This window comes from Ictidomys tridecemlineatus, chromosome X, assembly GCF_052094955.1.
Source record: "Ictidomys tridecemlineatus isolate mIctTri1 chromosome X, mIctTri1.hap1, whole genome shotgun sequence".
Taxonomy (NCBI): Eukaryota; Metazoa; Chordata; class Mammalia; order Rodentia; family Sciuridae; genus Ictidomys; species Ictidomys tridecemlineatus.
The window spans coordinates 96402460-96430110 of NC_135493.1; the positions used below are offsets into that span (position 1 = coordinate 96402460).

The 27651-nt window shown below is 39.8% G+C and overlaps 1 protein-coding gene across 1 annotated transcript in view; it reads right to left on the reverse strand.

The window, feature by feature from the left end:
• The window catches only part of Cybb (cytochrome b-245 beta chain), a 44980-nt gene extending 20201 nt beyond the window's left edge, over positions 1-24779 (reverse strand). The window contains exons 1-6 of the mRNA XM_005323955.5: positions 24649-24779; positions 21154-21249; positions 19283-19393; positions 8553-8637; positions 5414-5559; positions 2975-3165 (exon numbers count right to left, since the gene is read on the reverse strand). Coding sequence (XP_005324012.1) covers positions 2975-3165; positions 5414-5559; positions 8553-8637; positions 19283-19393; positions 21154-21249; positions 24649-24693 — 674 coding nt within the window. The 5' untranslated portion in view covers positions 24694-24779. The remainder of the gene's footprint in view (positions 1-2974; positions 3166-5413; positions 5560-8552; positions 8638-19282; positions 19394-21153; positions 21250-24648) is intronic.
• Positions 24780-27651: the final 2872 nt, after the last annotated feature.

Genomic DNA, 27651 nt, shown 5'->3' on the forward strand with positions numbered 1-27651 from the left:
ACATCCCAAGCCCTTTTAATTTTTTATTTTGAGACAGGGTCTTGCTAAGTTGCTGAGACTGTCCTTGAACTTGTGATCCTTCTTCCTCAGCCTCCCAAGTCTCTGGGATTAAGTCATACACCACCACATAACAGCAAAATATGTGATCCTAAGCAATGGGGAAAAAAAAGTGTTCAATGGCACAAAGAATATCTGCATTTACCGTAGAGAGCAGATCTTGGATCATCAATATGAATTTTCTTAAAGAGAGAATATGTGCTTCTGCCTTGAGATTATTTTCATTTACAAAAAATAGAAACCAAAAAACTTCAAATCTACAGGGTGGCTACTAGCCTAAACAGTGCCTTTGTGTATATTAGAATAAAAGGCTCCCCTTCTGTGAGGGCAGTCCTGCAGGCAAAGGGATTAGCCAGCTACCTTGCCTCTCTTTGGTTGGGCACCCTTGTGTAGTGGACAACCTATTCAGTCATACATAGTGGCCCTGAGACTTAGCAGAAGTACTTTATTTGTGGGTACAAAAATCATGTAACTTCCTGTAATCCCAGCAGCTTGGGAGGCTAAGGTAGGAGGATTGCAAGTTCACGACCAGCTCCTGCATCTTAGAGAGGCCTTAAGCAATTTAGTGAGGGCCTAAGCAATTTAGCAAGGCTCTGTCTCAAAATCAAAAATATGTGGCTCAGTGGTTAAGCCCCTGGGTTCCATCCCCAGTACCAAAATAAATAAATTAATATTCAATTGTTTTTGGAGAGTTGAGAGGTTTTTTGTTTTGTTTTGTTCTGCTTTACTTTTTGTTCTATGGATTTCTCAGTGCTTAGAAAGAGTTTATCAAGGATCAGAGTGAGGAAGTGGGTTAAGAATGCATGCAGAGGTTGCTCAAGGGTGCTTCTCCCCACCCTTCCCCTTTTCACACTTAAGTCTTGGCCACAGCTAGACTGACTTGGCTCTGGGCAGACTGTTTGAGTATCTACCTCCCCCACTCCTACTTTCCTGGAACTCTGTAGCCACCAGGGAACTTCCCTGGGCCTGCCTTGGCGAGCAGGTGATGTGAAACAGCAGAAAAGGAAGCCTGGTATTAAAGAGGGTTCCTCCCGAGCAAGCTCTGTATCTCCATGAGGGTGTTCATCACAGTTCCCTTTAAGCCACTATTATTCTAGGCCATTTACCAGCCAAGGTGGCCTGGCCTACATATTTTTTTTCTGCTTCCACATTTTTTATTGGTTCATTTTTAGTTGTATAAAATGATGGGATTCACACAAGCACAGAGTATAGCACTATAACTTGGCCCACACCCCTCCCCAGCACTTCCCCCTCCCTCCCCACTCCCCACCTTTTGATACCTTTCCTCTACTGCTCTCCCTTTGATTTTCATGAGATCCCTGCCCTTCACCTTTGTTTTCCTTTTTCCTCTCTGGCTTCCACATAGGAGAGCAAACATGTGACCCTGGACCTTTGGAATTTGGCTTATTTTGTTTAAAATAAAGGCTTCCAGTTCTATCCATTTTCCTGCAAATGACAATTTCATTTTTTCTTAATGGATGAATAAAACTCCATTGTGTACCTATACCACGTTTTCTGTGTCCATTCATCCATTGATGGACACCTAGGCTGTTTCCATATTTTGGCTATTGTGAATTGTGTTGCAATAAACATGGGTATGCATGCATCACGAGAGTATGATGACTTTAGTTCTTTTAGACAAATACCAAAGAGCATATAGCTAGGTCCTATGGTGGTTCCATGCCTAGTCTTTTGAGCAACCTCCACACTGACTTCCATAATGGTTGTACCAATTTACAATCTCACCAACAGTGTTAAAGAGTTCCCTTTTCTCTATATCCTCTTCAATATGTATTACTATTTGTACTCTTGATGACAGCCATTCTGACTGATATGAGATTAAAATCTCAGTGTAGTTTTGATTTGCATTTCCCTAATTTGTATTTTTTTCTTTTTTCTTTTGAAAAATGTCTGTTTATTAATTGGGTTTTTTTTGGTGTTAAGTGTTTTGAATTATATATATATCTCCTAACAGAAGCGTAGCTAGCAAAAATTTATCTTTTTGATCCTCAGATTCCTTGTCTACAATTACCATTCCCCAGAAATGGGGATAGTGAGAACAATTATTCATTTGGGGGGGATTAAAAGAAACATTTCATGCCAAATTCTTAGCATAGAGCCTGATAGAGAACAAATGTTCAATAGAAGTTCACTGCTACCTTTATTATATTAGAATGTTAGAAGGTAAGAACCACAGATTTTTCTGACTAATACTCCCCACAGTACTGAGCTAGGTCCTCATATGCAGTAGGTAACCAAGAAATAATGGTTGGCTTAAATCAAAACCCAATGAACTACAACAAACCTGTTCAACTAGCACATCGTTAACCACTCTGCCTTGGGAGTTTTTCTAATTCATTAGTGATTGAACCACAGGAGACAATACTATAGACCATACCAGTGCTCTCGATATGTTTTTTGTTTGTTTATTTGTGTATTTTTGTTGTTGTGTTTTTGTTTTGATTTTGGTTTTGGTACTGAGGATTGAAGCTAGGGGTGCTTAACCACTGAGTCACACCCCAGCCCTTTTTATTTTTTATTTTGAGACAGGGTCTAGCTAAGGTGCTTAGAGCCTTCATAAATTGCTGAGGCTGACCTTGAACTTGCAATCCTCCGATCTCAGCTTCTGGAGTCTCTAGGATTATAGGCAAGCACCACCTCATCTGGTTCAATATGTTTTATACACTAGCAAAAATACTCAGGCTTGGTTGTATTTTTCAAGCTTGCTATAAATACCTGCACTGTAAATAGCAACTAGTTGTGTGTAAGAAACTACAAGTGTGCTAACTGATTTCTATTGAACTGACCTCTGCAGACAGGCTGACCACACATAAGTAAGGAAGTCACCATGTCTAGTAGGGCACCACACCTGGAAATTGAATGACATAAAGTCCTTGGCTTTGGAATTAAAACTTACTCAGCTCCGTGGATGGCAAGACCAATGAAGAAGATCACAAAGAGATGGTGTGTATACCAAAACACTTCAAAGTAAGATCTCCGGATGGTTTTGGTAGAGGAGGTGATAATTAAGATAAGACACAGTGTTATAACAATTCCAGTGATGCCTGCCAAGCGAGTCACAGCCACATACAGGCCTCCTTCAGGGTTCTGTAAAATATGCACACACACACACACACACACACACACACACACACACACATACACACACACATTATTGTAGGCTCTCAGATGCAAGACTGCCCATTCACAAAGTGTCCAGTATACAGGACAATAGGTGTTTTCATCTCCCCCCCCATTGGATAATACTAATCACCCCTCATAGAAACATATAGACACAGAGTAGATATCTCTAAATTTTAAAGGAAACTTACATGGTTGGGGAATCATAGAAAATATGAATTGATACCAGGGATTAAACCCAGGGACGCTTAATCATTGAGCCACATCCCCAGCCCAATTTTGTATTTTATTTAGAGACAGGGTCTCACTAAGTTGCTTAGGGCCTTATTCAATTGCTGAGACTGGTTTTGAACTCACAATCCTCCTGTCTCAGCCTTCTGAGCCACTGGGGTTACAGACGTACCACTGTACCCAGCTTAGACAGTTTTAAGGGAATATAAAATAAATCATTGACTAAAAGATGACCTAGAACTTTCTGAAGTTCTTTCTCCCTTTTATTTGGAAAAGGCCACAGTGCTTATAGACTTATAAATACATCTTAGGCTGGATTTCCCAGAAGTAGACCCTGAGATGAGGATCCATGAGCAAGAATTCATTATAGCCAGGTGCAGTGGTGCACCCCTGTAATCCCTGTGGCTCTGGGAGGCTGAGGCAGGAGAGTCTTGAGTTCAAAGCAAGTCTCAGCAATTTAGCGAGGCCCTAAGCAACTTAGCCAGACCCTGACTCTAAATAAAGTATAAAAAGGGCTGGGGATGTGGCTCAGTGGTTAAGTGTCCCTGGGTTCAATTCTTGGTATCAAAAAATAAATAAATAAAAGAATTCATTATGAAGAATGGACCTCAAGGGAAACTGTAAAGGGAACAAAGAATAGAACAAGATAAAACAAAAAGCTAAGCAAGGGGATGGTCTCAGAATAAGTTTCACAGGGGAAAGCTTCAGCTCTATCCTGCAGGGGAACTCTGGAGGAAGTTACACCTCAGAGTTTATCCTGAAGAAGCTGGACTACTGTGGTCTTCTCTCATTAGTTGTTGGCCAAGGGCTACCCAGGGAGAGATAACTAACCAGGCCCTTTCAGATGTCTGAACTTTTGGGCAAAGGGATGCTAGTAGTCCCAGGGCAGTTTTTGCAGAAGGAAACCCAGGTACAGGTCATTGAACACACTCCGAGGAAGCACAGGTACAGTACAGGTGACTGAAGGAGATCTGGTCAGAGTGTGGCAGTGTCAGCTCACCCTTGTGTTCATTTTGTGGCCCTTATTATTACTGGGCAAACAATGAACAATTAAAAGAATAATTATTCAAGATATCATAGGAAAAGAATTTGTTTTGTTTGATGCTGTTTAATTCTGTCCCTAAGAAGATCAGGCAATTTTTCTCTCATGTCACTTTGAGGATATGAATTTGAGCAAAATTAAATGTCTTCTCTTGTGATCTTTTCTGAACAGAAAAAAAAACATGTTTGAAATTTAATGCATAGTTATGAGATTTAGCCATCTTCCCAAGCCATTGGGCATATGAAATTGGCTTGGAGCTTCTCTAATAAGCTTTGACATCTCCTGGGACAGGAGAAGTCCTTGCCTCTGGATACCCTCATGGCTGCCCAAGAAAACAGTGAACTTGGGCTGGGGTTGTGTCTCAGTGGTAGAGCACTTGCCTGGCATGCACAAGGCACTGGGTTTGATCCTCAGCACCACATAAATGTAAAATAAAGATATTTTTTTAAAAAAAGAAAGAAAGCACTGAACTAACTCTTAATGTACCAAGGAATGCAAAGTAGCAGACACAGGCCACCCCTCAGATGCTGTAGGTTAAAAAAGAACAAAAGATCACTGTCAACTGTCTGCCAGTGGCTGGCCTGATGGTAACACTTAGGCCAGGGTGCTCCCTAATTCATGAAAGTACTTTGTAGAACACCAACATCTGGGATAGGGAATAGTTATCTGGAGGAATAGTAATCTGGGGTGGGGGTCTGCAAATTAATCCAAGCAGGCCAGATTTGCCCTCTATCAGTTCTTTTTTTATTTTTATTTTTGCTTTTGTTACAAGGAATTGAACCCAGGGATGTTTAACCACTGAGCCACACCCCCAGCCCTTTCTATTGATTTCTTTATTTATATTTTGAGATGTTATTGTTCCAGCCAAGCTGAGTTCTTCACTCAATGAAATCCTGTTTTAACAGCTTAGGGGACTTCTAAATCAGGAAAAGAGAGGCTTACCTTAATTTTTTCTCGAGCAAAATTGAGATAATTTTCACCCTCTTTGTCTCCAATTTCAGAGAGTGCTATTGAATAAGGGTCGGAGTTATTGACTCGGGCATTCACACACCACTCCACGTTGAACAAATGTGCAATGGTATGGATTGCTAAAGAGAGCAGAGAAGAAAAACAAAGAGGGTGAGGCATTTGCACAAATGTAGTATGATCTGGGTTTCAGGCCATAGCCTCTGACTCTATGATAAGTCACAGAGACACAGAGGTGGCCTAGGATGCTAATAAACAAGAACTGACTCTTCATAACCCAGAGAGGCAAAGCTATTCTAGAGGTGAAACAGACTCCTTATGAAATATGAAATTCCTTCCTTCAAAACTGGCTATTTTCCTGCCAATTTGATTCTCAATTTTTGTGGAGCAATAAGCAAGCAGTATAGCCTAGCCTCTTTCCCCAGGGTGCTAATGGTTAATACCATTAATAGTGGGTAAGCTCCTTTCTGCTTTGTGGTTATGGAGAAATCACTTAACCTCTCTGATCTTGGTTTCCTCATTTGTAAAATAAAGGTGTTGAGCTACATACTCCTAAAGATGCAATCAATTTTGAGAATCTACTGAGGTAGGATAGAGGAAATGAGAGATAGAAAGGAGATATAAAGGAAGGACAAGAATATAGAATTTTAATTCAGAGTTCCACATACTTTTCCAGGCCTGCTACTTCCACCTTCCTGAGAAATCTGTAAATCTACCTGTACACTGATAATCAACCCTTCCAATAATCAGATTAAGCAAAGAGAGTTATATGATATAATGAGGAACCTATAACTTAGGGTACTTTCCAGAGTTATCTATTGATCAGATAACAAAGATCACATTAGCCTAAGGATACAGAGATTGACCAGACCACAAGAACCCATCCTGAGATAACTGGACTGATATCATTCCTACATACCTTTCCATACCCGCCCCTCTCCAAGTTTCCTTTAAAGCAGAGCTGGGAACCCCCAAAATGCATCTCCTCCTTGAGATGGCCCCCATTATCCCTTGAATGTGCACCTATTTTCTTAAATAAACCTGTCTATGCCTCTGACTGGCATGTGCTAAAATTCTTTCCATTATGTATGCCAAGAACCCCACTGGTCGGGGATCGGGTTCTCCCTTCTCTCTGGACACTGCTCATACCCTTCTTCTCAGGCACGTCTTCTCCTGTGACACTACAAAATAGCCTCAGTCTCTGAGAGGGTTAGATATGCCCTCATTCTCTCTCCCTCCTTAATATATTTATGCTCAAACAAGAGAATTCTTTATATATGCCTAATAGCTGGCCCATTCACCTGACTCCATAATTACCTCCAGAGAGAGATGACAAATGTGAGTGCTTTGGTACAAACCAATGGCCACCGGTATGAACCTCTTAAGGAAAAAACAAATTGCATTTCTTTATTTCACTTACACAGCATCTACCAGATGCCAAACACTGTTATAGGTGCATTATGATGACTTAATCCTTACCCTGACCTGTTGATGTAGATGCACTTAATAACAGCTCCTCTCACAGATGAGGAGACTGGAGTATAGACTGCTATAAAACCTTGCCCAGGGTCACCAATCCCTCAAAGCTGGCTTTGAATGAAACCTATTTTCTTACCAATTTGACTCCCAATCTTTGTAACAGAATTTTGGCAGACATTCCTTTTTTTTGGGGGGGGGCGGGGCATACGGGGGATTGAACTCAGGGGCCCTCGACCACTGAGCCACATCCCCAGCTCTATTTGTATTTTATTTAGAGACAGGGTTTCACTGAGTTGCTTAGCACCTCACTTTTGCTGAGGCTGGCTTTGAACTCGAGATCCTCCCACCTCAGCCTCCTGAGCTGCTGGAATTACAGGTGTGCGTGTGCCACTGCACCTGGCTCAGAAATTTCTTTTGAAAGATTTCATTTGCTATGACGAAAAAAGCCTGTGTGATCTGGTAGGAAAAGAGAAACCCAGTCCAATGCCTATAAACTAAGCCTCTTTTACTCAGGGATAAACTTAAGGGCAGAGTAAAAGCCTGGTTTGTTCAGTACATGTCTACTGCCTGGCACATGAATTATTTACTAAATGAATTAATGGAGATTGGATAAGGTCCTAGGCACATCCTGTCTTGTACCACTACCACCTTAATAATTATAATAACAACATGTAATGTATGTACACACATATATCTAATATATATATATATATATGATAATAAAATAACAATAATGAAATGCTTAGCTGATAAGTGCTTTCTTAAGGGATTCTCAATTTATGAGCTAATATTCCCATAGGTTTACTATAAAAAAAAATCAACATGTATAACCAGGCAATTCTGTAGGATAAATAAAAGCTGTCATATGTGGATTAACAGACTTTTTTTTTTTTTTGGTACCAAGAATTGAACCCAAGAGTGCTCAAACACTGAGCCATATCCCCAGCTTCTCTGCTCCCCTGCCTTTTTTGAAACAGGGTCTCACTAAGTTGCCTACAGCCTTGCTAAGTTGCTGAGGCTTTGTACCTGTGATCCCCCTGCCTCAGCCTCTTGATCCTCTATGATTACAGGCATAGCACTCCCAGTAACAAACATTTTAATACTAAAAAAAAAAAAAAATGAGAAAGTGTTAGGACACCAGGATTGACTTTTCCTATGGCACATTTTAATTTATAGGAAGATCCTAAAATGAAAAACTTAAAACCTAAAGGAATAAGTCCTAATTACCAGAAACAGTCATGAATACTTTTGAACAGAACTCATTAAAAAATACAGCATATCTGACCACAGCATAATCAACCTGTAAAGGCTGATCTCTTAACACGTAGGTTTTCAAGAACAGAGAGGAACTCTCTGCAGGGCACAGCGGCACATGCCTGTAATTCCAGCAGCTCGGGAGACTGAGGCAGGAGGATCATGAGTTCAAAGCCAGCCACAGCAATTTAGTGAGGCCCTAAGCAACTCATGGAGACCCTGTCTCTAAATAAAATACAAAATAGGACTGAGGATGTGGTTCCGTGATCAAGTGCCCCTGAGTTCAATCCCTGGTACCAAAAAAAAAAAAAAAAAAAAAAAATAGAAAGAACTCTCTGATTCCAATTTTTCTGCCCAATTTCAATTGTCTTAATAAACTTACCAGTGTGAAGTGCTATCATCCACGCCACCATTTTATGAAAGGTGAGGTTTCTGTCCAGTTGTCTTCGAATTCTTGTTGAGCAGCACTTTGGATTAAGGAGAAAAGAGTGGAAAAGAAATTATTATCAAGAAGTCTTTGTAGGCCAGGTGTGGTGATACATGCCTGTAATCCCAGTGGCTTGAGAGGCTGAGGCAGGAGGATCATAAGTTCAAGCCAGCCTCAGCAACTTATCGAGGCCTTAAGCAATGTAGTGAGAACCTGTCTCTAAATAAAAAAAAAATTAAATTAAATTTAAAAGGCTGGGGATGTAGCTCAGTGGTTAAGTGCCCTTGGATTCAATCCCTGATACAAAAAAAAAAAAAAAAGCAAACAAACATGAAGTCTTTGTGCCAGACATTTGACCTGTATCATGTCATTTAGTTTTCAGTACCACCCTATAAATTTTATCCTTCTAGTCATTTGATAGATGAGGAAACTAAAGCTCAGAGAGATATAATCATCTTCCCTATCAAACAGCCAGTAAGAAATGTGACTGGCTTAACAAATGTTTCCTGTTCTCATACCAGTGACACAGTCTCACTTAGAATCCATTGCTTAATTGTATAAAAATGTGAATTTGGATAGAAAACATATCTAACCATGTAGTTTCCAGTTCCAATTAGTTTATGCAATAAGCAGAGAATGTAGAAGTTAATAAAGAGTAGGCCTGACCTCACACACCTGTGAATATACAGTCTAGAAGGGACACAGACAAGTGAAAAGTTGTACAGCAAGTGAATAGTTAAAAAAAAAAAAACAGCACTGTTTCTAGAACATCCACAGCGAGGGAAGAGTAAAAGGGGTCCACTTGCTTATGTTGGTCAGAGACATCACAAGGGGGGTCACTGAACAAATAATAATAGAAATAACAAGAATAGTCTGGCATAGTGGCACACACCTATAATTCCAGTGGCTGAGATGCTGAAGCAGAAGGATTGCAAGTTTGAGGCCAGCCTCAGCAACTTAGCAAGACCCTGTCTCAAACTAACTAAATAAATAAAAGCCTAGAGATGTGCTCAGTGATTAAGTGCTCCTGGGTTCAATTCCCAGTAAAATAAGAAAAAAAAATCCCATTAAGGAGATATCATTATTATCCTACACAACAGATGAGGAAATAAAGGCATAAAGAGATTTCCTTGCCTTAGGTCACACAGCCAGTAAGTGGCGGAGATGAGACTTAAACCTGGGCTATCTGACAATAGAATTTATACCAATATACCAATATTTCGTATCTCACAGGATTACATTGACATTAAAAGTAGCATTTGGGGCCAGGAGTGGTGGCACACGCCTGTAATCCCAATGACTCGGGAGGTTGAGATAGGAGGATCGAAAGTTCAAGGCCAGCCTCAGCAAAAGCAAGGCACTTAGCAACTCAGTGAGACCCTGTCTCTAAATAAAATACAAAACAGGGCTGGGGATGTGACTCAGTGATTGAGTGCCCCTGAGTTCAATCCCTGGTACCAAAAAAAGAGAGAGACAGACAGACAGACAGATAATGGGAGAGTAAAGCACCAAAATATCTTAGATATTTTAAATATCTGGATCTATTTGATTTAAATTAGTGGTGTTGGATATTTGGCTTACTTATTGTTAATAAAATGTTCTAATTTTATGGAAAAATATAACTGCATGAAAAATTGTGCTTCTTCCACTATGTCTCAGTGAGCCACACCCAGACAGGGCTGGCTGCTTAAACCATGAGAGCTGACTCCTGGAAAAATTGAAGAAGTACTAGGAAGGAAGAGACCAATGATTCCAGAAAAAGAAGAAAAAAATTAGGTCTTATTAAGTGCTTTCTATGAGCCAGGTAGTTTATCATAATCATTACCTCATTTGATGCGATGACATAACATTATTGTGTTTTTTCATGGTACTGGGGATCAAATCCGGGGCCTCACACATGCTCGGCAAGTACTCTAGCACTGAGTTACAGCCTCAGCCCCTTATTGTCCTCTTTTTATAGAAAACAAAATTAAAATCTCACATTGACTGGGATATAAGTCTATTTGTCTATAAAAGGTTAATGCCCTTCTCCATCAAATCAAATGCAAGGATACAGTCACTATTGTGTTAAGTGCCTAAAAACCTAAGATAAGAATTTAAATGTAAGTACTTTATCTGGAAGGTAGTCACAATAAAGACAGTAGAATTAAAGCCTCAGGAGAAACCAATAAAGGGTGTTTTATTGTCTCAGTTACCACTAGCACATATCAGTGGGCTCAAATACATCAGGGAACTCTGGGAGACAATAGGTTTTGTCCAAAAGGTTTTCTGGTTTGGGGTTTGTTTGTTGTTTTTTGGTTTTTACCCAAGGGATTAGGAAACTTGGGTGATCATCCAACAAATTTCCCCCATCATTGGCTAAGGGATGCTCTCATGGTTCAACTCCCTAGTATTTCAGACTTGCCCCAGGAGAGGGCTAAAGGAAAACCCCCAGGCAGAGAATGACAGGTGCTAGCAGGAGGCAGCTGCCTATTTATTGCAACTGCCAGTGCCTGGGGAAGATGGCAGAGCACCAACCTCATCAGCAGTGACTCAGTGTTCACCAGTAAACCGAGCAGTGACTCGAGCCATCAAAAGAAGATTTTCCTATCTGAAATAACTTATTTTACATTTCTGTTGGTTAAAAATTAAAAAAAAAAAAAACTGCCCATCTTTGTTTTCTTGTATGGTTTCATTGTCTTTTGTGCTTTTTTCAAGTTGTTTTAATACTTTGTGTCCTTTACAGTTTTAAGGAAATACCCTTTCCAATTTTCCAACTGCCACATTCCTCCCTAGTTTCTAAGAGTCCTTGTGATATTATGACTTTATATCATCTTTCCCCCATGAGTTTGAATGGAACCTGGGACTATGAGGAAATATCACTCTCCTGATTTTGTTATAGGGCAAAAGGGATTTTTGCAGAAGTAACTAAAGTCCCAAATTGACTTTAAAAGAGAGATTATCTGGGTGGGCCTGACCCAATCATGCAAACTCTTTACATCTGGGTCTAAAGTCTGAGATGTAGGAAGTCAGAAATTTGAAGCCCAAGAAGGATTTGCTGTGGTATTTCTGGCATGAAGAAGAAAAGGGGCACATGACAGGGAATACAGGGGACTCTAAGATCTAAGAGTGGTCCCTGGATGACTGCCAGCAAAGAAACAGGGATCTCAAATGTGCCACCACAATGAATTGAATTCTGCCAACAAGAATGAGCTTGGAAGGGAATTTTTACACAGAATCTTCAGATGAAAATTCAGTCCAGCAGCCACTTTGATTTCAGTCCTGTGACACCCTGAGCAGAGAAGCCAGCCACAGGGTATTGGACTTCTGAACTATAGAACTATAAACTCATAAATGAGGGTTGTTTTAACCTACTGAACTTGTGGTTTGTTATACAGCAATAGATGACTAATACAGTCCCTACTAGAGGAGTGAAACCAGGCCAATCCTGAGGATGAGAGAATGGGAATTAGTCGGGTTGGAAAGCAGTACTGAATTACATTTGAGAGCAAAAGTTTTGCCTTCAGATATAACTGTGTTACGTCCCAGCCCTACCACTTAGCCACATGGCACTAAATAATGTACTCAGTCTCCAGTTTCCTTACCTGTATAATTATTGTAGTTCTTCTTTATAGATCTGTTGCATAGATGCATTGAGAGGTATTTAATAGGTATTTGATGCTGGGCACAGTGGCACATGCCTGTAATCCCAGTGGCTCGGGGGTGGGGGGGTGGGGGGCTTGGGGGTGGGGGCTGAGGCAGGAGAGTTCAAAGCCAGCCTCACCAAAAAGTGAGGCCCTAAGCAACTCAGTGAGACCTTGTCTCTAAATAAAATAGGGCTGGGGATGGGGCTCAGGGGTTGAGTCTCCTGAGTTCAATCCCTGGTTACCCCTCCCCCCTGACACACACACAAAGCAATTGATGTTATTTTGTATCATTATTTAACTTTTCAGCTAGTATGGCCTGGCTCCCCAGTTAGAGGGCAAGCTTCTAACATAACAGCAGTATGTCAGATACTTTGAAAAATCCTTTAGTAATTATTTGGTTGCACAAATGAATTACATATTCACCACCCTAGAACATAAGATTATTTATTCTAAGTTTACAGACAGCATTTACTCCTGTATCTTCATTTGCCACACTATTTTATTTTCTACCCCCCAACAAAGTTTTTTGAAACTTTGTTTGAAGGAGTGAACTCACTGGCTCCTGCATGATAAATTTGAAGGAGAAGAAATATGGTTTTGTTATGGTCCCTATACACTATCTCCATATTTCTATATTTATCATCATCAACAACATAGATGATCAAAAACGTGAAACAATACATGTTGATGGCTCTTGACAGCCTTCCCAACAAAAGCTTAGAGAAAAATCAATTGGAAAATAGGACAATAGAGAAGAGTGACAGAAATACAACATTCATTGTGCAATACTCTTATCTTTTTTAAATTAATGTATTTTTTTAATTGTAGATGGACATGATACCTTTTTTTGTTGTTGTTGTTGTTTTTATGTGGTACTAAGGATCAAACCCAGTGCCTCACATGTGTGAGGCAAGTACTCTGACACTGAGCTACAACCCCAGCCCTAATGTATTTTTATATAACCAATATATCTAGCATATTATTATTTCAACATATAATCAATATAAAATATTATCAGTGAGATAGTATGTATTTTTTCATGCTGTCTTTTTTATTGGTTTTTTAGTTACATGACAGTAGAATCCATTTTGACATAATTATAAAAGTATGGAATATATCTTGTTCTAATTCAGACCCCAGGACCTCTCCTTCCCCTTCCCTCTCCCCACCCCATCTCCCTGCTCTCTATTGATCTTTCTGCCATTTACCCACAGTTATTTTTTAAAGTTAATTTCTTGTGGATATACGTGGTGGTGAGATTCACTGTGAACTAGTTAAAATAAAAAACATTTTATTCAAAGGAAAAACAGATCTAATAGTTACCAGTGGGCCAGTGGAATGGGTCCCATGGGGGCATTAATTTTTTTTGGTGGGGGTATCAGGGATTGAAGTCAGGGGCACTCAACCACTGAGCCACATCCCCAGCCCTTTTTTTTTTTTTTTTTTTTGTATTTTATTTAGAGACAGGGCCTCACTGAGTTGCTTAATGCCTTGCTTTTGCTGAGGCTGGTTTTGAACTCACAATCCTCCTGCTTCAGCCTCCAGAGCCACTGGGATTACAGGCATGCACCACCACACGCAGCAGGGCACTAATTCTTAATTCCTCCAGCTACCCACTCTGGTATGGTCAGCAATGGCAAAGCAAGCCCAAAGAGATTTGAGTCACTTCTGAATACCACCAACCAACCAAGCTGCCATCATGTCCCAGAGCTGTGCCACTGAACCTCTTTGCTTTCTATCATTGACTTCTAAAGGGAAGTTTCTCGGTTATTGTCACTGAGAGTCTTGCCCAATTTCAATACACTATCATGCTAATGCAAGGCAGATCATTGAGACACCTTGGAGATTTCTATGCTCTATTGAAACTGGACTTCCAAAAAAAAAAAAAAATGAGAAGTGGAACTGAAAAGAAGTGTATATTTAATGGGGTGTAACATGAGAGTCTGTATCTATTTTATGTACATTTGGTGTTGCCACATGCACCATTAATGCATTGAATTAGATATTTATATACAATGTGAGAGAAATGACAAACAGCAGCCTTTCTTCTGCAGAACTCAGGCAAAGTAGCCAATAGGAACGTCTGCACCTGGTAGCAGTAGAATATATAATAAATATAAAGAACACCACTTTGTTTGAATAGCATTATTCATACTTTTGAAATCACATGTTTATTCACTATTTGCTCCATAGGACTGTAAGCTCATTAACCTTGTGACCCATCGTCCTTACTTTTTTTTTTTTTTTTTTTTGGTACTAGGAATTAAACCCAAAGGCACTTAACCACTGAGCCACATCCCCAACCCCTTTTAATATTTTATTTTGAGACAAGGTCTTGCTAAGTTGCCTAAGGCCTCGCTAAATGCATGAGGCTGGCTTTGAACTCATCATCCTCCTGTCTTAGCCTCCTGAGCCGCTGAGATGACAGGCATGTGCCAGTGCACCCAGCACCGTCCTTACTCTTTATTACCGTGTGCCCCCGGTGCTTAGCATGTAGATGGCACTTAAATATTTATTGGCTGACCATTCATTGATTGACAGGCTTAGTCAATTAGTATACTTTTACTAAAATATATTCATTATTTCTTTATTTTTTTCAGTGCAGGGAATTGAACTCACACACGTGCTCTAACACGGAGCTATGTCCCCAGCTAGAATGCCATGTTCGTTCTTACATTTGCATTATTTGACCTGTTTTTCAACTAAGACATCTATGAGACAGAAAGCATAAAGAACATGCTGGTGGAGGCCACAAGGCTAGAGATACAGCCACACTGAGATCTTCTGACACACACCCCCCACCACCACATTATATAAGGTAACAGGTAAGACCTAACCCTCTCACCTTCCTGTTTCTTTCTGATTTTAAGATTAGAACTGTCAATCAGACCTGCTTCAGTAGAACAACAACTCAGGAGACAGAGGCAAGAGAATGGCAAGTTCGAGGCTAGCCTCAATCACCTAACAAGGTTCTGCCACAAAATCAGAAGAAGGGCTGGAAATATAGCTCAGTGGTAAAGTGCCCCTGGGTTTAATCCCCAGTGTCAAACAAGCAAACAATTTAAATTTACAACATCCTTGACATTTCTAGTCTAGGTTATTCTGAATGTTCACTCATATATATTTTGCATTTCTAAAACCGAAATATAGCAACAGGACAGTTTCAAGAAATTTAGGGGGCAAAAAAAAAAAAAGTGAATAGCCAGGTGCAGTGTCATATGCCTGTAATCCCAGTGGCTCAGGAAGCTGAGGCAAGAGGATCGTGAGTTCCAAGCCAGCCTCAGCAACAGCGAGGCGCTAAGCAACTCAGTGAAATCCTATCTCTAAATAAAATACAAAATAGGGCTGGGGATGTGACTCAGTATTTTAATGCCCCTAAATTCAATCCCCAGTACCAAAAAAAAAAAAAAAAAAGGTGAATAGGCTCTGGGGCACAGTGATCTGGGTTTGAATCCCCAAACTCCCACTTAATTTTGTTCCCATTTCACTCATTTGATGTGCTGATTTACTGAGGTGAGTTCTATGAAGCAGCAATCCCCAGTACAAAAAGAGAGAGAGAGAGAGAGAGAGAGAGAGAGAGAGAGAGAGAGAGAGAGAGAGAGAGAAGAAGAAGAAGAAGAAGAAGAAGAAGAAGAAGAAGAAGAAGAAGAAGAAGAAGAAGAAGAAGAAGAAGAAGAAGTTGTTGAAATAAGTATGTTGTAACTAATGTTGGAAATCACAATAGCTATTGAACCCAAGGACGCTTTACCACTGAGCCACATCCTCAGACCTTTATATTTTAAATTTTGAGACAAGGTCTCACTAAATTGGTCTTGCTAAGTTGCTGAGGCTGGCCTTGAACTTGCAATCCTCCTGCCTCAGCCTCCTGAGTCCTGGGATTATAGGTATGTGCCAATGCATCTGGTTGTACTCACTCATTTTAATCCCAATCTGTAAAGTTTCAGGTGCAAAGATTGCATTGCAGGTAGGAAATTGTGGAAGGAAGGACATGCTCAACCAAATGCTGCTTGTTGCTGCTTAAAATATATATATTCTTTTATATACTTAGATAAAGTATCTATCTGGTTACAGAGATGACCCTCACTGCAATTTGAAGAGCAGCTCATTTCACCCCTGTCTTGGGAGATCCTCACTAAGATCTTCACTCCCAAGCTACAAGAAGCTTAAAAGCTGCCATTACAACATGTGCTGTCATGGGACATGGGACATGCTCAACGGCAGTGCAATTTGAGGTTGTGGGGTAATCAAGATTTCTTAACTTGGTCATCCTGGTGAAAACACTTCCTGTTTCTCAGATTTTACTTCTTCTAAATAGAAAGTATTCGAATGGGGGTAGGGAAAATGAGAAAGAATTTTGTCTCTGTAGAAACAAAAATCTACAGGCCATGGACTTCATTCGGCGAATGTTCATGGGGCACCTACTCTATATGGAACACTGTAGATGTTGGTAGGTGGTTCACCAGTCGACTTTCAAGCCAGTGGAATTTCAAGTCTGTGGTTTCAAGAGGTGGTTTGAAAATCCTTGTAATCAATGACTAATGTTATTGTTAATTGGGGATTTTGTTTGGAAGTCAGTTTGCAAGACAACGTGGTGCCACATAGAGTTTGTGACTTAAATAAAGGAACTTCTTCACAGTATTCTCCAGAGGAAAAAGTCATGATTCTTTCTGGAGCATCTTGAAATGTTTGCCAAAGGGCTGGGGACATAGCTCAGTTGGTAGAGTGATTACCTCACATGCACAAAACCCCTAGCACCACAAAATAAATAAAAAATAAACAAATAAATAAATAAATAAATGTCTGCCAACATTCTTTCTTTTTCTCTTTATTGTTCTTGTTCCACTGAAGCAAAGATGAAGATATTAGAGTTATTTTTTGCCACTTATTGATCTATTTATTTATTTGCAATGCTGGGGATGGAACCCAGGGCCTCTCACATGCTAAGCATGTGCTGTACTGCTGAGCTTCATTTCCATTCCCCAACTCTTATTTTATTTTATTTTATTTTTTTTTTGGTGCCAGGGATTGAACCCAGAGGTTCCTAACCACTGAGCCTCATCCTCAGCCCTTTTTATTTTCTATTTTGAGACAGGGTCTCACTAGGTTGCTTATGGCCTTGCTAAGTTGCTGAGGCTGGCTTTGAACTCATGATCCTCCTGCCTCAGACTCCCAAGCTTCTGGGACTACAGGCTTGTGTCACTGGGCCCAGCCCAACTCTTATTTTAATTTAGACTTGGAAGAGTTCAATTTGGGCAGTAGGTTTCAGATAGTATGGCATTTTTTTAAAAAAAATTCCCATTGAACTTTATTCCTCTTTCTATACTCAGTACCTTAGATGATATGGCATTTTGTAAAGAGGTAAAATAATTTGTAACTACTTAATCTGTCTTAATAAATTAGGTGTTATAGGTTCTTAAAGAATTTTTTTCTTTGGATCAATGTGAATTTAATATGACTAGGGAAAACCAGGCAAAATTTAAGGCAAATTAAACTTGTTATTGACAATTTAGTTTGCCTTTCTCCTTCCAAATATTCTGTGATTGCTAAATGAAGTAATCACTCCTCAGCTGGACATTTAAAATTCTGGTTCAACAAAATTCCAGTTTTCCTCTCCAGCCTTGCCTCACACACCTGCCCTGTGTGATCCTCCATTCCCATAAAAGTACTTTGCTTGCTGCTCTCCTCCATTAATGATCTCAATAAGTATTTTTTATTTTTTTAAATTTCAATTTAATAAGTATTTTTTTGAAAGCTTGTTGATATAAACACATACATTTTGTTAAAAGGAAAAACCAAGGCTGCTAGTCACTAATAGTCCTACCTAGACTCCGATTCCTAATTTTCCCAACTACCTTCCTTGTTATGGTCAGGAATAGCAAAAGAATCCAAAGCAAAACCACACGTCTTGCTGGACAGGATTTACAAGAATAAGATTTCCTCACCATTTTCTGCTCTTTTGCTCTTACCATTTTCTCCATGTAGAATGTCTTTGTCTCTCATTTACACCTCCAAAGTGTTTATTGACCCTCATATGCCCATTTCTAATGTGACCTTTCTTCATTCCTTGGCCATCTTATAGAATTTCTCTGTCCATTGATCCCCTATAGGTCTTTTTGGGGGGGGTTGAAGGTACCAAGGATTGAACGCAGGACTGCTTAAACACTGAGCCACATCCCCAGCCCTTTCTTTTTTATTTTTTATTTTGAGACAGGCTTCACTAAGTAGCCGAGACTCACTGAACTCGTGATCCTCCTGACTCAGTCTCCAGAATTGCTGGGATTACAGGCAATTCTTTTGCCTGGTCCCTGTAGATTCTTTTGTTTGATTTGGTTTGGTACTTGGGATTGAACACAGGGTGCTCTACCACTGACACACATCCCAGCCCTTTTAACTTTTTATTTTGAAACAGGGTCTCCCTAAATTGCTGAGGGCCTACATTGCTGGGGCTGACTTTGAATTTGTGATCCTCCTGCCTCAGCCTCCTGAGTCACCAAGATTACAGGCATGCACCACTGCACCCGACTCCTCATAATTCGTTATTTATAACCAATCAAATTGTGCTTTGTAACATACTTTTTGAGTATATGTACAGATGATAAATTCATTGTATTTATTTTCTCTGACTTAAATTTTTTGGAATGACACTGAAAGATTATTTCCCAAATATCACATGACAGCATCATAAAGCCCTATTTATATATACATACATATTATATGTATTTATATACATATTATATGTATATGTGTATATATGTATGTGTGTATGTGTGTGCACATACACACGTGTGCTTACTTCATTGCTGTTGTTGAGATACAGTTTAGTTGATTGCTTTTTAAAAATCTCTTTTCAGGGTGAAATGGTTGCCTTAGGGACTTCCATCCACAAATAGCATAGGAAAACAAAACAAATCAAAAAACAAAAAATGGACATGGATTGGCTCATGAATATTCTATAGAACCTGGAAGCCTCACAGACCAGTGGTTTGCTGTTCCTAAGAAAGGGCATTTTGCATGATGGCTTTGAAAATTCCAGGAGCTCAGTAGAGTGTTTGCTCTTACCGCACTGGAACCCCTGAGGAAGGAGAGCAGATTTCTGCAGACAGGCAGCAGGATCAGCATGCAGTTGAAATTCAGGCAGGCTGCAGGGGCCCTGGCCAAGGCCAAAGCCGACTGGAAGAGGCAGAAGAGAGCAGAGTGACTCCTAGGAGCACAGGACGCCCCACCCCCACTTCCCCAGGATTCCCCGCATGACGCCACACCAGAGCTCCAAGAGATCTGGAAAGGAAGGTCCTTCAGACCAAAGGATTTTCTTTTAGGGCCTGCAAGGACCCTTTGTTTTAATCTTAAACTGGTCCCTTACCCAACCCAACGTTTTATTATGAAAAAGAATAAAGTGGTCAAAATTTACTCTGAATACTTGTTTATTCACCTCCCAGATTGCACCTTTTACATTTTACAATGCTTTTTTTTTTTTTTTTTTTTGGTACCAGGGATTGAACCCAGAGGCTCTTAGTCATTAAGCCACATCACCAGCCCTTTTTATTTTTATTTTGAGACAACCTCTTGCTAACTTGCTTAGGGCCTCGTTAAATTGTTGAGGCTGGCCTTGAACTTGCCATCCTCCTGTTTTAGCCTCCCAAGTTGCTGGGATTACAGGTGTGCACCACCACACCAGGTATAAAACTGAACCTTTTAAATTTTTTAAACAGGACTTTCATAGCACTTAGATTTCAACAATAACTGAAGTTGCTTTGGTATGATGTTTCAGCATAATCATTAGCTTTATAATGTTTAAAGAAGTTACAACCAGGCACAGTGGCACAGGTTAGTAATTTCAACTACTTGGGAGGTTGAGCAGAAGGATCACAAGTTCTAGGCCAGCCTGGGCAATTTAGCAAGATTCTGTCTCAAAACTAAACAAATAGCCAGGCACGGTGGCACACACCTGTAATCCCAGCGGATCTGGGAGGCTGAGGTAGGAGGATCACAAGTTCAAAGCCAGCCTCAGAAACTTAGGCCCTAAGCAACTCAGCCAGACCCTATCTCAAAATAAAAAACAAAAAAGTGGCTCAGTGTTTAAGCATCACTGGGTTCAAAACCAAGTACTAAGTAACTGACTGGGGATGTTGTTCAATGGTAGAGTGCCCCTAGGTTCAATCCTCAATACTTTCCCCCACACACACAAAAAAAGAAGTTGTTTCATATTTTGGAGGAAGAAAGCATCAATGTGAATTAGTTTAAAGCAATTATAATAATGTAGCAAATTGTGTTTTATAAGTATTTATACATGTGATTTATAATATACTGAATACTAATTAATTAATTGATAGTTTCAGCATTAAATAACAAATGATGTGTTCTGGGAGCAGGCACAATAATAATTACTTTCATTCTTGATAAAGAGGTCGGACAGTTCAAGGAAACTGAGCTTTCTAAAAGACCCAAGGAAACTCAAGGGCCTCACTCGCTGGCCTACTGAAGAGATGGGGCACAAAAGCAAGTTCCTCAAAGTTTCCTGTTGTAGACAGAGGCTGATTTTTCTGAAGGCCATTTCATCACATGTCACCAGGAGCAGGAGTCTCTATACACAAAAGTGGTAGGAACCAGATGACTTGGAAAATATGGAAAATCTCACTTGTCTTACATGCATCATCCCTAGATAGATAGCTTCAACCTGGCCTCCCATGGTACCATGGTTCTTGGGAGGGAAAGGCTGCTGCTGGGACCATTTACCACATCCTCATTTGTCACACTGACAAAAGCATTAAGAGACTCTTGCCCAAGAAGTTCCAATGGAGGAGTGAGGCTGATGGTGATGTTTGGATTGGTCAGAATATATATATTTTTAAACATTAAAGGAAATAAAAATAAGAATGTCTGACTAGAAATGTGAACTGGTCAATATTGCACAAGACAGATATTATACTCACCCCAAGAAGTTTTCGAGTGTAATAGTACTTTTCTCCATTGTCATAAACCCTGTAGTACCAGACAAAGAGGAAGACGTTCATCCCCAGCCACACCAGCTGCACAAACAGAAAAAGTCACGTGAATTTCTCCTGTCTCAATAGGTAGATTCCACAAAAGATCAGAGTCAGACGAAGGTCAGGACTTCCCCAAGTCCAGCATTTGAGAAAGATGGTTACAAAGCTAGGGGAAACCAGCTTAAAGCCCATAAAAGCATCGTTACCCTTTTCTGTAATTAACCTTTGCACCCTACATTGTTCCCCATGATTGTTTTACTACTTGGATAGTATGCCAAATTATCCATCTGTCCTCCCTTCTTTTTTCCACTTCTTTTCTTCTTCTTCTTTTTTATGGGGGAGTTACTGGGGATTGAATTCAGGGGCACTCGACCACTGAGCCACATCCCCAGCCCTATTTTGTATTTTATTTAGAGACAGGGTCTCACTGAGTTGCTTAGGGCCTCGCCATTGCTGAGGCTGGCTTTGAACTCGAGATCCTCCTGCCTCAGCCTCTCTAGCCACTGGGATTACAGGTATGCACCACTGCACCAGGCCCACCTCTTTTCTTCTTAGATAGATAGCAGGGGTTGACTGGCAAATAACAATGGAAGGAAATACGTTACTGTTGCCATCCCCCTATCAGTAGGACATTGTGTTCTGCTCTCACAGGTGCCAGTCACCTCTCTGCACCACACTGCATTGTACCCCAACTAGCGGGAGTCTCATCAGCTAAGATGCCAAGACTTCTATTCTACTTGGTAAGTTTTACTTAACTTTTGAAGGAGGAAATAGAGATCATGAGCAAGGGGTAAGAGACATGAGATTTAAAAGCAAAGAAAGCTTTCTAGTTTGTGACCTATTTTTTCGTCCCCCAAATTGAGTTTATTAGTTGGTGACACTACCTAGTTATCTACCTTCAGCTCCATCATGATCTTTTCTTAACTATTAAATTACTAGTTATTAGCCAGGTGGTGCACACTTGTAATCCCAGTGACTCAGGAGGCTGAGACAGGAAGATCTTAAGTTTAAGGCCAGCTTGGGCATTAGTAAGACTGTGTCTCAAAGTTAAAAAAAAAAAATAAAAATAAAAATGGCTGGAGAAGTGGCTCAGTGGTAGAGTACCCCTGGGTTTAATCACCAAAAAATAAATTAATTAAATTAAATTAAAAATTTTTAAAAAGGACTGGGGACATGGCTCAGTGGTAGAACACCCCTGGGTACAATCCCCAGTACCACAGGGGAAAAAAAAAAACTATTTATTCTTAATATTGACTACTAAGTGTCCATAGATGCTTGAGAACAATCTTACTTTACAAAGAAGAAGGTGCAAAAGCAACTTTTCCATTTCCTGACTTTGTCATTCTTCCCAACTCTGGCTTTCTAAACAGTGCCTTCACTTTCAAGTACATGAGCACATAATTTCAAAGGCGGTCACTTCCTGGGGAAAATTATAGAGAAAGCTAAAAGTACAATTTCAACTTGTTTTCTCTAAGAGTACCCTGCTCTTAAAATGGTGATAAAAAGTAGGTTTACAGTTTCAAATCTGCAGAGTTCGATATTGTATTAAAATGTTGGTTTGACATAAAATATAATTTCTAAAGCTATCTTTATATGTCACAACATGAAAATTGGAGTAATGATATACCTGAGATTTCTCTCATGACCTATGCTTTTTTATTATCAACTCTTAATCTTGGAACCAACCTTAATGATTAGCAATACCCTTGTCACTTTAAGCTGTCTTGGGTTTTACAATATTTCTTTTTATATGTACCAAAGCTCACCCTGAACAATGAGTTCTGGATTGCAAAAGATGAGTTTTGGTTTTTTTTGGGTTTTTTTTTTTTGGTACCAGGGATTGGAACCCTGGGGTGCTTCACCACTGAACCACATCTCAAGTCCTCTTTATTTTTTTTTTTATTTTGAGACAGCGTCTTCCTAAGTTGCTTAGGGCCTCGATAAGTTGCTGAGGCTGGCTTTGAACTTGGGGGTCCTCCTGTCTCAGCTTCTCAAGCTGCTGCGATTACAGGTATGCACCGCTAAACTGGGCCAAGGATTTATTTGTTGCACCTGTCTACAAGTATTTATCCACAAGTTAAAGAAACACACACATGTGCTACAAAACATAGTCTTAATAACAAAATATTTGTTGCTATATTTTATTTGTGCCTCTAATTTTTTTGTACCTCTAAAATTCAGAGTCCATAGATTTTGTGATAAATTCTTAACAAAAGAGGTTGTGAGGGGAATGGGAAAATAAACAAGGAGAGTAATGAATTACAGTAGATGGGGTAGAGAGAGAAGATGGGAGGGGAGGGGAGGGGGGATAGTAGGGGATAGGAAAGGTAGCAGAATACAACAATTACTAATAGGGCATTATGTAAAATTGTGGATGTGTAACCGACGTGATTCTGCAATCTGCATTTGGGGTAAAATTGGGAGTTCATAACCCACTTCAATCTAATGTATGAAATATGATATGTCAAGAGCTTTGTAATGTTGTGAACAACCAATAAAAAAAATAAAAAATTAAAAAAAAATAATAAATTCTTAACAAAAGTTCCATTCATAAGTGTTCCTTTTTAAACATCATGCTTCTATCAGCTATTCAAAAAGGAAATTTAGAAATCACATTTCTTTCTACCCAATTTGTCCATTACTGCTTTGCTGAGACCACCATCTAAGATATAGTTGTAGACTTTGTAAAAAAAGAAAAAGAAAAGAAAGAAATCAACATTTACTTGGAAATTAGTCATATCTCTACTTACAAAAATTGTGTCTCCAAAGAGTTTATACAGATATATATATATATATATATATATATATATATATATATATATATATATATATATACACACATATATATATGTAGTTTATTATATATACACGCTATATATGTGTGAGTATAGACAATTTATTTCAATTATTTTCTCTTGAATTTTAGTTAACTTTATAAATAACTCAAGTTTAGACCACAGGAGAAAAAGAAGGTACTTATTTTTAAAAAGAAATTTGAGAACTTTGGTTTCAGTACCATTACTGAAGGAAAGGCCAATTTCTCATACATGTGCCAGTTTCTTCTATTGCAAAAATGGTACAAAATTTCCATTGGCCATTTTTAAGTAGTTTAAACACAGAAAGTAGGAACATTTGCCTCTGAGTAATGAATAAACACTAAGAATGAAGGATCATTAGCAGGAACTCTCTTTTACACTCTCTGAAATGCTGGCAAACAGTACTCCTAAGAACTCAGAAATAACCCAGGAGAAATGAACACCCAAAATACATTCTTTCTACTAAAGAATTTGGAGAATGAACTCAGTACTTCTAAGGATGGACATTTGTTCCCACACTCAATCAATTTATCTCAAAGAAACAAAACAACATTGTTCTATTTTAGCTTCCAAGAGAACACAAACATGTCAGAGCATTCATAATTAATCTCTTGTTGGTACTTACAATGACAAAGATGGAGAGCCCCTCGTTGACAGCCCAGTTCCCCATAGTGACAGAGGTTCAGTATGTTGTGTCTGCCTTTTTTCTATACTGTGCTGCTTTTCCCCATGAGGAAATGAAAACAGCAGGCTTGGGGCAATATATTTCCTTTTGTGCTATCAGAAATTAGCTAATCATTGGTCAACTGAAAAGCCTGTTTCCATAACAAATTTAAATCTTTAAACCACAAAAAGTACAGATGATACGGCTATAAAGATCCAATAACAACTAAGCATGTTAGAAAATGAAACCGATTTCTATAACTGAGAGACAAATAGTGCAATTCATAGGATGTGTTTTACAGCATGAACTCACATTTTACTAAGCAGTTATTTGCTTGAAATTTTCAAGTCACTCGACTAACCATCTCTTGGTAGCCACAACACAAGTGTAATTTCTTTTCTTTTCCTTTTCTTTCTTTCTTTTTTTTTTTTTTTTTTTTTAATGTTTGGGCCTGTACTGGTGATGGAACCCAGGGATGCTCTACCACTGAGCCACATCTCCAGCCTCTCTTTTTAAAAACTTTTGAGAGACAGTCTCACTAAGTTGCTGAGGCTGGCCTCAAACTTGTCATCCTCCTGCCTCAGCTTCCTGAGTCACTGGAATTACAGGCATATACCACTGCACCTGGCTTGACAGGCTCTTTGAAAAAAGAGGGCATTTACAGCCTCTTTGAAAAAAGTAACAATAATGATGCTTGATATTTATAACTTTTGCAGGGAGGTACTGGGAATTGAGTCCAGAGGTGCTCTACCATGAGCCACATCCCCAACAACCCACCCCCTACCTTTTGTTTTTGGTTGCTCAAAACATTACAATGATCTTGGCATATCATATATCATACATTTGATTCAAGTGGGGTATGAATTCTTATTTTTACCACGTGTACAGATTGCAGGATCACATTGGTTATACTTCCACGTTTATACATACTGCCATACTAGTGTCTGTTGTATTCTACTACCTTTCCTATCCTCTTCCTATCCCCCCTCCCCTCCCATCATCTCTCTCTACCCCATCTACTGTAATGCATTTCTCTCTTCCCCCCCTTTCCCCTCACATCCTCTTCTATGTAATTTTGTATAACAATGAGGGTCTCCTTCCATCTTCCATGCAATTCCCCTTCTCTCTCTCCCATTCCCTCCCACTTCTTGTCCCCGCTTAATGGTGATCTTCTTCTCATGCTCTTTTTTTTTTTTTTTTTTTGAGAAAGTTCTTTCTAAATTGCCAAGGCTGGCCTCAAATTCTCTCAGCCTCCCAAATTGGTGGGATTACAGACTTGTGCTACAGGACCAGGCTGGTGACTTATATTTGTAGAATGTGCCAGTTTTCTATCACACACACACACACACACACACACACACACACACACACACACACGTGCATGTATCTATGATTTGAAATGTGCATGTAAATATATTTGTGTATACACACAGACACATATGTTCACACATGTACATCAATTCATTTGATTCTTGCAACTCAATCCCTATGAAATAGGTTCTATTCTTATGATTGTATTTACACATGAGAAAACCAAGACCCTGAGTAGTTAGGTTGCTTGGCCATAGTCATATAACCAGGAAATAGTGGAATTTGGGATTTGAAACCTAAACAATGTGGCTTCAAAGTCTATACTTTTAACCATAATACCAGAAAAAATATCCTGTATCAAACCCACCCTAAATCACTCCATCTACAAATACAGGAAATGAAAATATAACAAAATGTTCAGTGACAATCATCTACCACGGCAAATATGGTATCCCCTGTGCTAAATGTACAAACATAGTCAGAACTAAGGTATGTCAGATATGGTAGATGCCAAAGCAAGATGTAGCAATCCACTCTCAGCTGCTACCCAATCCTTAAGACAAGAAAGAGACAAGAGGGTAGGATGGTGCTGGGTATGATGGCATACACCTTTAATCTCAGTGACTTGGGAGGCTGAGGCAGGAAGATCACAAGTTCGAGGCCAACCTCAGTGGCTTAGCTAAACCCTCTATCAAAATAAAAAATAGAAAGGACTGGGCAGAGGTTTCAGGGGGTCGGGGGATGTAGCTCGGTGGTAAAGTATGCCTGGGTTCAAACCCTAGTACCAACAAAAAAAAGAAAAAAGAAAAAAGTAGTATGGTAACGTCCACTACAAAATCATAGTTAACTAATTGCACAAAGATAGTTGTACAGCACCTACAGCTAATAGGGAGATTTTAAAAAGAAATTGGCCAGGTGTGTGGTGCACACCTGTAAACCCAGCAGCTCAGGAGGCTGAGGCAGGAGGATCATGAGTTCGAAGCCAGCCTCAGCAACTCAGTGAGACCCTGTCCCTAAATAAAATTCAAAATAGGGCTGAGGATGTGGCTCAGTGGTTGAGTGCCCCTGAGTTTAATCCCCAATATCCCCCTTCCCCGGGGCGGGGGGGGGAGAAACTGGAGGAGTGGAAGGGAATTGGGCCAGCTTCTGGAATTGACAAGTAGCAAAGTAGTATTGTTTTTCACTTTGTAATGTTCAGTAAAAGATATTCAACTCTGACCTTCTCTATTGGTCTTGGAGCACAGATAAACCACATAAAGGGAAGCTGTCCTGGTTCCATTCCACAAAGAGACGAATTCAAAGAAATACAGTGGAAACGTGTGCCGGTTATTTGCTTCTTTGCTCTCATCTATTCCTGACCTTTTCCCTGCCCTGCTGTGTTTCAGAGAGAATTGTATTTGGCAGCTTCGTTGGCCCTCTGACTTCTGGTATGTTTAGCAAAACTGGAGGAGAGGGAGCCTGGGAGAAGCCAGAATGCTGCTTCTCATAGCTTCCATTTCAAGTGGCTGCATTTCCACTGAGCCTCCAGCTCCCAGCAGTCAGTCCCTCCCTCTGTGCCAAGAGCTCCTGCTGGCCAGTAACCATAGTAGTTCTGGATCTTGCCAAAGGTCCTGGCTGTTGAGCTGGAGTTTCATTGCCTCCCGCCTCCTTGAA